General features: G+C 53.2%; 1 protein-coding gene across 2 annotated transcripts; it reads left to right on the forward strand.

Annotated features, from left to right (window-relative positions):
* Positions 1-1,250: 1,250 nt before the first annotated feature.
* Positions 1,251-9,402, forward strand: CD177 (CD177 molecule). Of its 2 annotated transcripts, XM_031026665.2 has the most exons (9): positions 1,251-3,521; positions 3,596-3,736; positions 4,076-4,261; positions 5,158-5,277; positions 5,461-5,577; positions 7,366-7,506; positions 8,219-8,404; positions 8,538-8,672; positions 8,927-9,402. In XM_031026665.2, exons 1-9 carry the CDS (start codon positions 3,470-3,472, stop codon positions 9,145-9,147), a joined length of 1,299 nt encoding a protein of 432 aa, XP_030882525.2. In that variant the 5' UTR covers positions 1,251-3,469; the 3' UTR covers positions 9,148-9,402. The 2 variants fall into 2 exon arrangements, with proteins under 2 accessions (XP_030882525.2, XP_081666153.1); XM_081810027.1 differs by lacking the exon at positions 7,366-7,506 and having other exon boundaries at positions 1,252-3,521.
* The last annotated feature ends 4,664 nt before the right edge of the window (positions 9,403-14,066 follow it).

The following is a 14,066-nucleotide window of genomic DNA, read 5'->3' on the forward strand; positions in this document are numbered from 1 at the left end:
TTTAAAGATTTTATTTATTTATTTGAGAGAGAGAAAATGAGATAGAAAGCATGAGATGGGGGAGGGTCAGAGGGAGAAGCAGACTCCCTGCTGAGCAGGGAGCCCGATGCGGAACTCGATCCCGGGACTCCAGGATCATGACCTGAGCCGAAGGCAGTCGCTTAACCAACTGAGCCACCCAGGCGCCCCTCCCCACCCCAAATCTTAAGGGATCTTTTTTCTAAAGGTGTAGCAAATTGTCTCAGAAGAAGTACAGCGGCACCCCCTCCCCCACCCCTGCAGTAAGCCGTGGTCTGGAAGCAGATGATCCTCCTTCGGACATATGGTCAGAAGACCAGGACTCGCTGAACACTGGTCACCGGGTCTGCGTCATTCCCCTCCCTTCACCCCATCAGGTGGGCATTTTATCATCTCCTGTCATCACACAAAGAAGGGTGAGTCCATCACAATAAGATACTTTGAGAGAGAGACCACATGCACACAACTTGTATTATAGTATCTTATAATCGGTCTATTTTATTATTAGTCATTGTGATTAATCTTTTACTGCCTCTAATTTATAAATCGAATTTTATCATACGTATGTATGGACAGGAAAGGCACATAGTACATATGGAGCTTGGTATTCCCACAGTTTCAGACGTCCACTGAGGGCTTTGGAAAGTCTCTTCTGCTGATACAGGGGGGCTACTGTTGGGGGACATGCCCTGGACCTCTGGGCCCCTAGGATTTACACCAACACGATGGCGGGGGGCGCTTATTGCCCACCCTCTGGCACACACATGTCTTCCTCCTGAATCATCAAGGGTGCTTGCTACCTCTTGTTCACGTGTCTGAGTAAATAACATAAATCTGTCAATGAAGTGGAGCAGTGTGATGTTCTGTAGAAACTCAGATGATCCGGGTCCCTCTGAACTATATTATAGGATGGTGCAGGAGCCCTGACCTCCTTCATGGCAGCGATTCATGTCTGTCCAGAGCCATCATCCAAAGAATCCCTGCAAGGCCTGAGCATTTATGCCTTTGGCCAGTGCCCAACTCCCCCGGATCAATGGCCCCCAGTTTTTCTGGTATAGGGGAAGAGTCACTGTCTACACCCGTGGTTGCATTGCAGGGTCTTTCTCAAATGAACCCAGCCTCCCCGCTCATTCTTTTTTTTTTTTTAAAGATTTTATTTATTTGACAGAGACACAGAGAGAGAGGGAACACAAGCAGGGGAAGTGGGACAGGGAGAAGCAGACTCCCCGCTGAGCAGGGAGCCCGATGCGGGGCTCGATCCCAGGACTCTGGGACATGACCTGAGCCCAAGGCAGACGCTTAATGACTGAGCCACCCAGGCACCCCCTCTTTGCTCATTCTTGAGCTTCTGGGTCCATGAGCAACCCATGAGGTGCCGATAATCATCAGCCTTACTTTACAGAAGAGGATGAGGCAGTTGGGAGAGGGGAAATGAATGACCCAAGGCCTCACAATCAGGGAGCAACAAGATCCGGCCTGGTAGCAGAGTTTCACACACCTACAACTGTAAGCCTTTTTGCTAAATAGTTCCACGCCCAGCCTTGCATTTGCCCCTTGAAATATGTGGGACTCCCAGGAAGGTTGCCTTAATATCCTGACTCAGGCCTGCATTGCCAAGCCCTTGCCAGCCTCTCTACCCTCAGCACCCATCGATTCCCCCTTCCTTCTCTGCAGCCGAACCACCTGCTTTCTTTCTAATCCTCACATAAGCCAAGAGTGGCCCCACCTCAGGGCCTTTGCACCTGCTCTTCCTTCTGGCTGGAATGCCTTTCCCACATGCCCTCCATGACAAACTCTTTCTTTGCATTCTGTTCTCAGCTCATAGTTCACCTCCTCCGGGAGGCCTGCCCTGATCCAGTTCACTCACTTTCTTTCACATCACCTGGTCTTCACCCTGCCCAGCACTCAGCACCCTGTGTGTGTATGCGTGTGTGTGTGTGTGTGCGCACGCGCACGCTCACGTGTTTGCTCAGTGTCTCTCTCTCTCTCACTCGGGTGTGAGCTCAACAAAAGCTGGGCCTCATTCTTGTTGGTCTTCCCGAGTCCCCCAGCAACGGGGATGGTGCCTGGCACAGAGCCCAGCCTCAGTGAATATTTGTGGACTAAAAGCAAGACGTTTCACTGACCACCTATGACCCTCTGTGTGCCTTTGCCTATCCTTCCTTCTCCTCTCCTTCCAGAAACACTGCTTCACGTCGCACACATCTCCAGAGGGCACCGTTTCCACGGCAACAAGGGGACTCGTTGGGGAGGGAGTAGTGTTCCCATGGTGTACGACCTACGCAAATACTCTGTTCCCACCTTCCCCCACCTTTCATTCGTTTATTCAGTCAATCAATACATATTGAGTACTCACTGTGTGTCCCACGAGTGGTGTAGATGCGGTGGGAATCGTGTCTCTGCCCGCGTGGCAACGTTACACTTGCAAACATAAAACAGAATGTATAAAGATGTCAAGAAGAGACTTAGAGTTATAAGGTACACGTTCACCTCTCTCCCCCCTCTGCTGCTGTCATCACCCCACCCCACCTTCCTCTTCCTCATACACCCACTTGTCGGCTCTGCGGTCACTGCCAAGGCTCCTACTCTTCCCTGGCCCTCTCCTCCCCAGCGTGCTGGCGCTGGTTTGTACAGGCTTGCAAAAGCCGATGGCTAAACATTTCAGAATGTTGCGAGCTGATTGTTAAATGATCGGTAGCTCAAAGTCTGAGTTTTATACACAGAAATAGGCCCCTGTTACAAGGCACATTGCACTGATGCTGTTTCTCTACAGAGCTGGTTGTTGGCACATCCCAGGGAAGAAACTCGGCTTTGTCAAGGGATATCCTGTCTTTGACAGAAACTCACTTTCCACGACCACCCCCGTCCCCTCTCCCCTCCCCAGATGGAAGGAACCCCAGCTCCTCTTGCTTTAGGAGTGGGGAGAACAGAGGAATAGAAAGCAGGAGGGAACATCGGGGAAAATGGGAATAAAAAGGCAAGCAATGTAAGAAAGAAAGAGAAAGGAGTGAGAAGCAAGAACCCCTGGTGGGCAGAGGTTCGAGTAGGGAGTAACCAGCCCCCACTGCACAGTGTCCTCACAGGCAGTTGGGCCATATCCCCAACATCCTCACCTGGGGCCAGGCTGCCCTGAGGAAACCTCCTTCCCAAACTACCCTGAAACAGTGTGGGGGTGGGCACCTGCCAGGTGGGGCGCAGGAGGAAAGGGGGCTGGGGAGCTGGACCAGTGGGGCCTGGGGGCCGGGATGTTCTAAGTGTTGGGGGGTCAGGGAGCCTGGACTCCTGGGTCCTGCGAAGGAGGGGAGACCCGGATTTCTTATCCAGTGAGACTCAGAGGGTGGACTCAGACCTCCTCAATCAGGGCTCTCCCTCCCGCCCTTTCCTGGCAAGATATAAAAGGGTGGGGTACCCAGAAGAAAGAACAGGAGGGAGAGTTCCATCCACCCTGACCATGAGCCCCGCCCTGCAGCTGGCTCTCCTGGGTGCCACCCTCATGCTGCCCCGTGAGTGAGGACCCTGACCTGGGAGGGCATTTTCCTGGAGGATGGGCTCAGATGGATTTCTCTTCCCATCTCAGGAGTGCAGGCCCTGATCTGTCAGCGGGGGACACATAAGTCTCTGAGGAATGTATCGGAACTGCCCCTTGAGTGGACAACTGGCCAGGAGTTATGTGAGGATGGTTGGGGTTGCCAAGATACGCTGATCCTCATTGAGAACGGTGAGGAAGGCCCTGTGGGCCCCAAGCCTGACTCCCACCCTCTCCCGGGAGAAGCATTCTTCCCTGCCCAGTCCTACTGTACTCTGTGTAGGGACTTGGAAGCCCCTCCTGCCTCAGACCCAGGAGTCCAGGCCTCCAGCCCCCTCCTCCCTCAGACCCAGGAATCCAGGCCCCCAGCCCCTCCTCCCTCAGACTCAGGAGTCCTGCCCCCAGCCCCTCCTCCCTCAGACCCAGGGGTCAGGCCTCCAGCCCCCTCCTCCCTCTGACCCAAGAGGCCTGATCCCCAGCCCCTCCTCCCTCAGACCCAGGAGTCCAGGGCCTGACTCTCTTTTGGTGCAGGACCCCAAGCGAGCGTGGTGATCAACAAGGGCTGCACCTCAGTAGCGGATCAGGATGTCCTCATCAGGGAGCATAGTGCAGGCCCTGGCCTCACTGTCCTCTCTTACACCCATGTGTGCCGGGAGAAGGACAACTGCAACAGCCTGTCCACCAGCCTCCCGCTCTGGAACCTACCCTCCACTGCAGGTGTGAGGGGGGAGGGGGGAGGGAAGGGGCTGGTGGGCGCAGGGGAGCAGCAGGGCTGAGGAGTGGAAGTGAGCACAGAGGGAGCGACCATTTGGATCCCTCCTCCCTCCCGACTCCCTGTCTGCTCTCTCTGGGGCTCCCTCCCTCAGCACCCCTTCTTCTATTGGTCCTGGAGCCGCAAACCACAGGGATTTCCTGGTGTTCAGCCACCTCACTTAGACTCGGGCTTGGCCTTAACCTAGTGCAGGCTCCTTCCTCCTCCTCCTTCTTTTTCTTCTTCGAGTTAGAATTTGATTCACTCATGTTTTATTTAGGGTTTTGGCAGTTCCTCTTCCAAAGTGAAATTAGCCTGGAACTTAAAAAAAAAATTTTTTTTTAAACTTGAGCCTAGTTGACACACAGTGTGACATTAGTCAGGAATACAAAAGTGATTGCACAGCTCTGTGTGTTGTGCTGTGCTCACCAGCAATGTGGTTCTGTGTGACCACACAACACTATTAAAGTGTCATGGACCACACCCTTCTTGTCTGGTATCCCCAGATCAGGTTTGGGGCAATGTTTTGTGTTTCTCTACTCTTTGGAATAGTTTGTGAACCCGGGGCTCTAGTGTTCTCGGACTGTTTTGTGGAACCTGTGGGTGAATCCTCCCCCCGCCGCGCCCCCTCCTGTACTCAGCCCAGGTGACCCCTCCGGGGTTCTTGCCCCACCCCTTGGCCCTTGCTCTCTCCCTTGCCACCTGTCCCTGATTCCCTGGCGTGCCTGCAAGAGAGGAGCCAAGGAGGGCGCGTTTGTGGGAGACTAGGGAGGTTGCTTCTTGGGACCAGCAAAGTGGCGGGGGGCGGGGCGGTGGAGAGCAGGCCCCCATCAGATCCAGAGCCCTTTCCTCACCTCCCCAGGCCCGGGCTCCCTGAGGTGTCCAGTCTGCTTGTCTACAGAACACTGCGAGTCTGCCACAGAACTGACCTGCCCAGCCGGGAGCACGCACTGCTACCGTGGGGCAATCAGGCTCAGGGAAGGTGAGCCAGGACAGGGGGTCCCCTGTGGTCCATGGGATGTGGAGCACTAAAGCAGCAGGAGGAGGAGTCTGAGGACCAAGATCGGGTTCTCTGGTGAGGGACAGAAGCTGGGACCTGAGGAGGGCGGCTCCCCCGGGGGCGGGGTGGTCCTAGCAGCATCTCCCTCCCTGCCCTGGTCCACAGGGGATAGCTTCAGCGTTCTGAGAGTCCAAGGATGCACGTCCCAAGCAGGCTGCAACCTGCTCAACGGGATTCAGAAAATCGGGCCCATCCAAATGAGTGAGGACTGCAGCCCCAGTGGTGAGTGTCAGCTCGCAAGAAGCCCCGCAGGGGTGGGGGACACAGGGAGGAGACGCGAGCGATCTGAATGGTTAAGACCAGATCCCTGGGCCTTTGGCGGCAGAGTTTAAGGACTAGGAATTTTATGCTGAGAGGGATGGGGACATTTTGGCGTCTTCCGAGCAGAGGAGGGACATGAATGGACTTACCCCTTTATGAGGATTCCCCCATGGCTGCTGGGGGTGGGGCCGGGAAATCAGGGCGAAGCAGGTGAGGGCCAGTGGTCTCTGGGGGAAACAGTGGAGCTGGTGAGAAGCCCCCAAGGTCCTGGCGGTATTTTGCGGCTGAAGCCACAGGATTTCCTGATGGGTGCAACCTAAGAGAAAGGCAATTGTCCAAAGTGGCAGCAATATTTTCCTGGTGCAGCTGCAAGAAAGGAGGTGCCGTTGAGCAAGATGGGGAAACGGGGGGGCTGGGGGCTGGGAGGGGGAGTGGGATGAAGCTCGGAGCAGGCAGCAGAGGGCGGTTTTGTCATCTGCGTAGCTGGGAGATGAGCAGGCCTCCCTCGAGGGGAGGGGCCGTGGTGAAGGTGCCACGTTTGCGGATGCCTCCTCCCCAGCCCGGGTGCTTCTGCATCGAGGGACCCATCCCTGCTGGCCATGTGAGGTCTAAAGAGAAGGTTTAGACTCGTGGTTTTCCCGAGGGCTCGGAGGGCTGGAGGTGGCCGAGGATGGTCGGCACCCGCCCCAAGGAGCCGGAGCACCTGCGTTCTGAGCTCAGCTCTGCCAGTCACCTGGGTTGGGACATGCGGCAAGCTTCTGCGCCTCCTGCACAAGTGCTCTGCCTCTGTTTCCCAACTTGATGTTGGGGTGATGATGATTAAGCCACCTACACTGGAGGTTGCCGTGAGGAAATGAGGTAATCCGGGCGAGGGGAGCTCCCTGTGAGACTCGTGGGCTGGTCCATGCACAGCAACTGCCACAGCCTGGCACGTGGTAGACGCTCAGTGCACACTAGGCTTCTGAGCATTTCGGTCTGGAAAGAAATATATGGTGCGGGCGCCCGGGGGGTGCAGTGGGTTGAACGTCCAGCTCTTGGCTTCGGCTTGGGTCGTGATCTCAGGGTTGTGGGATCCAGCCCCACGTCGGGCTCCACGCTCAGCTGTGGGTCTGCTTGGGTTTCTTTCTCTCCCTCTCCCTCTGCCCCTCCCCCCTTTCTCTCTCTCAAATAAATAAATAAATCTTTATATATATAGTGGCAGGCTACCCTCCTCATCCAGATGAGGGCCCCGAGCACCAGAGAGGGCAAGTAGAGTTTGACGTAGGCCAAGGAAGAGCCATGGTGCCTGTCACACCCAAAGGGAGGAGGGGCCTTCCTCAAGGACCCTTGAGAAAGGCTCCCGCAGGTGTTCAGGCAAAAACAGGGTAAAGATGGGGCGCCTGGGTGGCTCAGTCGTTAAGCGTCTGCCTTTGGCTCAGGTCATGATCCCAGTGTCCTGGGATCGAGCCCTGCATCGGGCTCCTTGCTCGGCGGGAAGCCTGCTTCTCCCTCTCCCACTTCCCCTGCTTGTGTGTTTCTCTCTGTCAAATAAATAAAATCTTAAAAAAAAAAAAAAAAGGTTAAAGAATGTGAATGGGACCCCGACTTCCAAGGTCCCTTCTAAATCTGATATTGAGAGACTCTGTGGCCGGGTCACCTGGAGAATGACCCAAGAATGTGGCCACCTTCCCAAGCACGGGACCCGGAGGGACGGCCATGGCTGATTCCCTGGCTTACACAGACCCTTACACAGCAACTCCTTCTCCCCAGTTAGTCTGACCTGTCAACGGGGGGTCATGTTGTACAGCAATCAAAACCTGTCTCGGACGCCCCTCAGGTGGACCACAGATCACTACGAGCTTTGTAACGTTGGGGAGGTGTGTCAGGAGACACTTCTGCTCGTCGATGTAGGTACGTGGGCTGCACTCAGGGTCCCGAGCGTCCCCACCCTGGGTCCTGTCCCCTGAATTTCCTGCCGGGTTCCCCTCATGCCTCAAGTTCTAAGCTCAGGCCTTCCTTCTTCTGGGCCTTAGTTCGCCCTTCTGGAAGCAGGGAGAAATGACAGCAGTGATACCACCTCCCTTGCTGGGGGGTTGTCACGGTCCGTGCGGGGTGGGGGGGCTGGGCAAGAACAGAGCCAGCACAGAGTAAGCTCACTGAGTTCGTTGGAGATTTCTCGAGCCCCCGCCGTGTGCCAGGTAGCTGTTGTGGGGCGCTGTGGACCCCTCCATCCTCCTTCCTCAGGCTTTACACGCCAGTGGGGACGAAAAAACAAACCACAAACACAAAACAGAGTAAAGATACGGATGTGAGGATAAGAGCAACCCCGTGGGGAAAGGAGGTAGGGAGTTACGTGAAGGTTCCCGTGTGAAAGCGGGCGCTCCGGGGAGGCTGTCCTGAGCAGGCGGCGTTTGAGGAAGACCTGAAGGACGGCAGAACTGGCCCTGGCCCCCGCCTTCCCCCTACCCTCGGTGTGCCCCGGGCTCTAGAACTCAGGCACCTGCACTCACCCTCTGCCTGCCTGCTGAGCGTCAGGGAGCCCCCCTGGCTCTGCCTCCTGCCTTTGGTCATCAGAGCCCCACTCCCCCAGCCCAGCTTTTGCTCTCTCGCCCCTTCCCCCCAGGACACAAATCAATCATAGTAGGAAGCAAAGGCTGCAGCAAGGGCAAGAGGCAGGATACCTCTACGATCACCGTACACTCGGGACCCCCTGGAGTGCTGGTGGCCTCCTATGCCCGTTTCTGCCCCTTCAACAGGTGCAACAGGGCCAGCAATACCAGCGTCCTGTTGAACTCTCTCCCTCGTCCAGGTATGGAAGCCCAGCAGGTTGGGTGGGACCGGGGACACCCTGAGATGGGGAGACACAGAGACTCCGGGGATCGAGGAGGGTGGCTCCAGCTAGGAGCCGAGCTGTGCACCCCAACCTTCTCTCTACTTTTCAGCTGCCCCTGCCCCGGGAAATTTGCAGTGTCCCGTCTGTGTGAACATCTTTGGATCCTGCCCAGAAAACCCCCAAAATGTTATGTGCCCCCGTGGCACCACTCATTGTTACAGTGGTTACATTCAGATCCAGGAGGGTAAGTGCTGATGGCCGGGTCCCAAGAATGCAGGGTTGGGGGCCTGGATTCAGTGGTTCTGAGGTGGGAGGGTACTTGAGGCCCTGACCCAAGGGTTTGAGGGTGGGGGGCCTGGAAACTCAGATTTCTAGGTCTGAGGGAGGAGAAGACTAAGCGCGGTCTCCCGGTCTGAGGGGGCTGGGGGGATCTGGGATTCCTGGGTCTTAGGACTTTAAGTGTGCTGTCTTTTGAAACCTCTCTGACTCACTCTGTAGGTGGGATACGGTCTGATTTGAACATTCAGGGCTGCGTGACCCAAGCTTCCAGCTCCTTGTTGAACCATGTCCGGAAAATTGGGGTCTTCTCTGTGACTGAGAACCCTGAGGAAAAGCTGGACGTTATTCTCCAAGCTGGAGCAGCCCCCGTGCCCTTACTGGCTTGGGTGGTGGGGCTTGGACTATCCCTAGCCCTCTGGTGTGGGATGCCTCTCTGCTGACCCCATTCCCCTATGATTCTTAACTCCTTGCTGACCCCCTAAACCAACCTTCCTTCTGACCTCATAACCAAACAGCCTTGGACACTGAATTATTTCCTTGTCCTCTCCGTGAATCATCATCCCTCAGCACACCCACATACCTCATGGCCTGATAACAACATATAGAAGCAGCTGGGGAAAGCTGAACTTGACCTCTGGGAGAGGTCAAGAGTGGCCACATGTGTCTGATAATAAAGACATCGTCCTTTCCCTGAATGATGGGATTTCTCTGTGTGTGTGTTTGGAGGGGGTGGGCAGGACACGCAGAGATCTGGCTGGGGAGGGGAGGAGCCCGGTGAGAGATTCACCATCTCAGGACCTTCCTTCACTGTTCTGGTGCATGTCCCCATTCCAGCGTGGAGGGTAGCAGAGCCTTCAGGATGCTCGGGTCAAAGGTAGGTGTGCACCACCATGACCTGGGGGAGGTGGTGTTACCCTCTTAGCAGGCAGGGCCCCAGCACAAAGGGGGATTCATCCTACCTGAGAAACTTGACATAGAAGGTTTGTGCAGTTTCCTGAGGCTGATCTCCTTGGGTCTCTCTAGCCTTCCTAGGCCCGAGAAGGGGGAGAAGTCTACCATTATTGGAATCTGTAGGGGGAAGGGTATGTGGGGGAGGTTTTCAGAGGGCTGCCTGCTACACGCTCTGATCTTAGGCTGAAAAAGCCACCCAGCCCACACCGTAGGGAGAGAGCTGGGGAATGAGCACCCCGGCTTTACTCAGTGTCCTTCCTCTGGTCTCCCGTTGGGGCTCCTCTTGACTGAACCCAGCTGGAGGACAGGCATTCCTGCGATGCAGCCCCATAGATCTGCATCCACAGCACAGAGCAGGGGGAGAAGGAAACCAAGTGTCCGGCCCGGTCCATGCTCTTCCTCCTCACATCCATGCCTTCTCCTTGTCCAGATGAAAACCAGAGTCCTCAGTACAGAGGACACACCATTCCCACCCATTATGTAATCACAGCAACATGGTGTGCTGGTGACAATGAGTTGTATGCCCACGGCGATAGCCAGTTCTTCATATGCCACGGTGAGAGGCAGACGGGGGCCAGGAAATAATGTAAAAACAAAGCTGCAAAGGTCCTGCGTGCGGAAGGATGCTCCTTCTTCCCCCACCCATTCCGTATCGGCTTACTACCTGCCAACACCTAGTTTAAGCAATTGTCGTGGGGCATAAGTCTTCATTCTTAGGAGGTTTGGGTGTTTGATGAACTTTATTGAGTGTCTGCAGTTTTCCACGGAGCAGGGCCACTGGCCATGGAAATAGGAAGATGTACCCCTCACATGTCACCTGGCTGCCAAACACAGTCCTCCCTGACCCAGCGACCCAACCTCCCTCTGGCAGTCACGTTCCATCTGGTGATCAGCAGAATGCCCCTCCTCTTTGCCTCGTGGGGAAGCACAAAACGGCTGGGCTGTGGACATGGCTTCCAGTTGATTAGAGCTGCGATGGGTTCCTCACCCACACCAATCCCAAGGCTACAGACTAGCAGCAAGAATTCTTTAAGTGGGTGGTCGGTGGGAGTATGCAGTAGTGGGAGCGGCTCTCTCTTATTCTACTCTTGTCTCATGGACTCCTGCCTTCTGGCTGTGGGGGATGGGGCACAATAGACTGACCGCTGGTCTGAGATGTACATTCCTGATGGATGCCAGGGTACCGTCTCTCGCCCGGTGCCCTCATAAGCCTTCATGGGCCACTCTATCACTCTGATAAGCCAACTGTCTCTGTGTAAATGGGGCACTGGGAAGATCAGTGAGCTCCGTGGCTGTGAGTTAATGACCTCACTACCTCATGGGATACCACAGCACTAGAAAAGACATTTTCTAAGTTTCCAAACGGCAGTGTTGAAGGAACCATTGGGTGTACAAGGAAGGCAAATGGGAACCCACGGTATGTGTCTATCCCCCTGTGAGGATAAAGCTCAGTCCTCTCCATGACGGGGCATGTCTTGGGTAGTCCTGCTGTAGAACAGCATTGGCCTCTGCCTCTGTTGGTTTGGGCACTGAGTACTGTCAACAGCCAGGTCGGCCTTGCGGAGAGCTAGTCTATTTGTTGTAACCGCGTGGAGCTTCCACACCTGCCCACATGGCCATTCCTCAGTGCCTTTGTTCTGGTGGGCATCAGCATGGGTCATGAACATCTTCACACTCTGTGCCCACCCCCAGAGGACCTCCACATATCCTCCCTGTCTTCATTTTATACTTTTATTCTTTTCTTTTTTTCTCTTTATACTTTTATTCTTTCCAAGTCCTTGATCAGGTGGCTCATGTGGATCCATGCATAAGTGGACCTAAGGACATCCCTCTCTCCCACAAGGTGGACCCCTGAAGTTTCACCACCTGAAGGACTTCCCTACATCACTCTTTCAAGGCCACATGGGTGCAATGCTAACCCAGCATCTACCTATTGCCTGGTGCCAGCCCATCATACAGATCCGTCCATACACCTGGTCTGTTGTTCCCCTTCTCTGTAAACAGATCACAGGGAATATCCATGAGCCCATAGGTGTAGGTGAAGGGAGATGCATCAGGAGCAGGTACCGTGGGCATCTGAGCCATCTGCTGAGGTGTACGCCTGTACCTTCCATCCCCACTTGAATCTAATCCCATACACATCTTTTCCGTGGATGACGGATGCTGCTGTGCACACCCAATGTCATGGTTTGGTAGTTTGCACCCAGTATGTGATGTGCAGTTCAGGTCACAATGCCCTTGGTGTTTGTGGCCAGGTGACTTTGTCAGTTTGGCCTTCTACAACAAGATACCATGGCTTATCAATAACTGAAGTTTATTTCTCACAGTTTTGGAGGCTGGGAGTCCAAGATCAGGATGCCCTCTTGTGGGCTGCAGATGGCAGACTTCTCACTGTGTCTTCACGTGGCTGAAGGAAAACTAAGCAGCTCTGGCTGCTTCCTATAAGGGTGCTGTGATGGTTGATTTTATCCTCAGGGATGCCCACATAGCTAGTAAAACATTATTTCTGGGTGTTTTTGTGAGGCTGTTTCCAGAAAAGAATAGCATTTGAATTGGTGGGCTGAGCAAAGATGGCCCACACCAGTCAAGTGGGCCTCTTCCAATCCACTGAGGTCCTAAATAGAACAAAAAGGTGGAGGAAGCAGGGATTTGCTCTCTGCTTGAGATCGGACATCTGTCTTCTCCTGCCCTCGGATATCAGCCCTCCCATTCTCTGGCCTTTGGATTTGGACTGGGATTTATACCACTGGCTCCCTGGTTCTTAGGCCTGAGATTTTCATTAGAATGTTACCACCTTGGGGTGCATGGGTTGCTCAGTTGGTTAGGCATCTGACCTTGATTTCACCTTAGGGCATGATCACAGGGTTGTGAGATTGAGCCCCGTGTCAAGATCCACACTGAGCATGGAGCCTGCTTGAGATTCTCTCTCTCTCTCTCTCTCTCTCTCCTTCTCCCTCTGCCTCTCCCCCCAGTCACTCACGCACTCAATAAATAAATAAATAAATAACTACAACATACATATTGTGGGATGGGACACACACATTTAGTCCAGGGCACCTGGCATCCAGATTCCGCCCGGGCCCAGTGACAAGCCAGGAGTCCCTTTCCAAATCGGTATCTGCATAGGGAGACATGGATTTTCTCCAAAACCTGGAGTTCTGCACTGTGATTCTCCTATTGGAGATTGTAAAATACTCCATAAAAAGTGTTCTGGGTTTGAAACAGACGCTCTTACTCTCATTAATTTCTAAATATAATCACCCAGGAGTCATTTTAGATTTTGATATTTCCAACTGGAAGACTTTGGTGGGAAAAGGCTAGGGTTAATTTCTAGCATAATTCTTTTGTGTTTTTAATGGTTTGGCCTTTTTATAAGTTATGACTATTTCCTCTATGACCTATCACTTACTGTCCCTACTATTTTGATATTCAAATGTATCTGCACTTACAAACATGCAATTCTCCTTCTTTTAGTGCCAGCATGAGGATTAGTCAAGCCTGATTTCCTTACAGGAAGTAAGGTTTTTGCCCCATTATATTTATGAAACCAGTCACAAGATTTTAAAAATTGAATACAAGTAACTGATCCATTGCAAAAAGAAAAAAAAAAAATCAACTGTGGGCTACTCCAGAAGACAAAGGAATTGGAATTTAGATTTTACTTATTTGAAGAGACTTGAGCCAAATTATGCTCATTTGATTTCTAAATTATTCGTGTTGGGTCTAAAGTCAATTTCAATCAACAAAGAACCAACTTTTAAAGCTGTTTAAATTCTGCGGGCATGAGTTGCAAAAATAAGGGTGAGGGAGACAATTTTTCTTTACCCCTTTCTTGTCTTCCTCATGCTTAAGGAGAAGAGAGAGGTGGAAAGAGAGGAAGAGGGAGAAAGAAAAATGAAATATAGGAGCAAAAGAAACTTACAGAATGGAGAAGGAGAAATAGACAGTAGGAAGACATGGAGTGAAGTTCAGGTTTATAGTGTCTGAAGATCGGCCTCTGTGTTCTGGACATTGACCTCTAATCTGACCCCAGAATCACAAGCTCTCATCCCATCCAAACCCACATTCTGACCATGAATATCTTCTCATAACCAATTCCTGACCCTGACCTGGCTGAACCCTGACCCTGAACCTAAATCTTCACTGTTATTTTTTCTGTAGACTTGAACTTTATAGAACCTAAAATGGCCATTCCTCCAAGAGATTCCCCCAAGATGGTGCTTCTTGGGGTAACGGTGGCTGAGGCACCTTTTTCCTGCCAGCCTTCTACTCCCGCATCTGCATTGGCTGTGTCCCCATCTTACACATCCTCTGAAGCCACTCATTGAAAAAAAAATCACTTTGTTGGTCTTGCATTCCTTATCCTGCCTGTTCTCTTCTCAGACAAGCATCTTCCATTCTCTGGATA

This window comes from Leptonychotes weddellii, unplaced genomic scaffold (assembly GCF_054177405.1).
Source record: "Leptonychotes weddellii isolate Sample4059 unplaced genomic scaffold, ASM5417740v2 HiC_scaffold_1702, whole genome shotgun sequence".
Taxonomy (NCBI): Eukaryota; Metazoa; Chordata; class Mammalia; order Carnivora; family Phocidae; genus Leptonychotes; species Leptonychotes weddellii.

Bases quoted from the DNA above. Each gene is read 5' to 3' on its own strand.
- CD177 (XM_031026665.2), top strand. From the start codon at position 3,470: ATGAGCCCCGCCCTGCAGCTGGCTCTCCTGGGTGCCACCCTCATGCTG. The intron at 3,522-3,595 runs GTGAGTGAGGAC...TTCCCATCTCAG, and splicing joins TGCCACCCTCATGCTGCCCC to GAGTGCAGGCCCTGATCTGT. The intron at 4,262-5,157 runs GTGTGAGGGGGG...TCACCTCCCCAG, and splicing joins GAACCTACCCTCCACTGCAG to GCCCGGGCTCCCTGAGGTGT.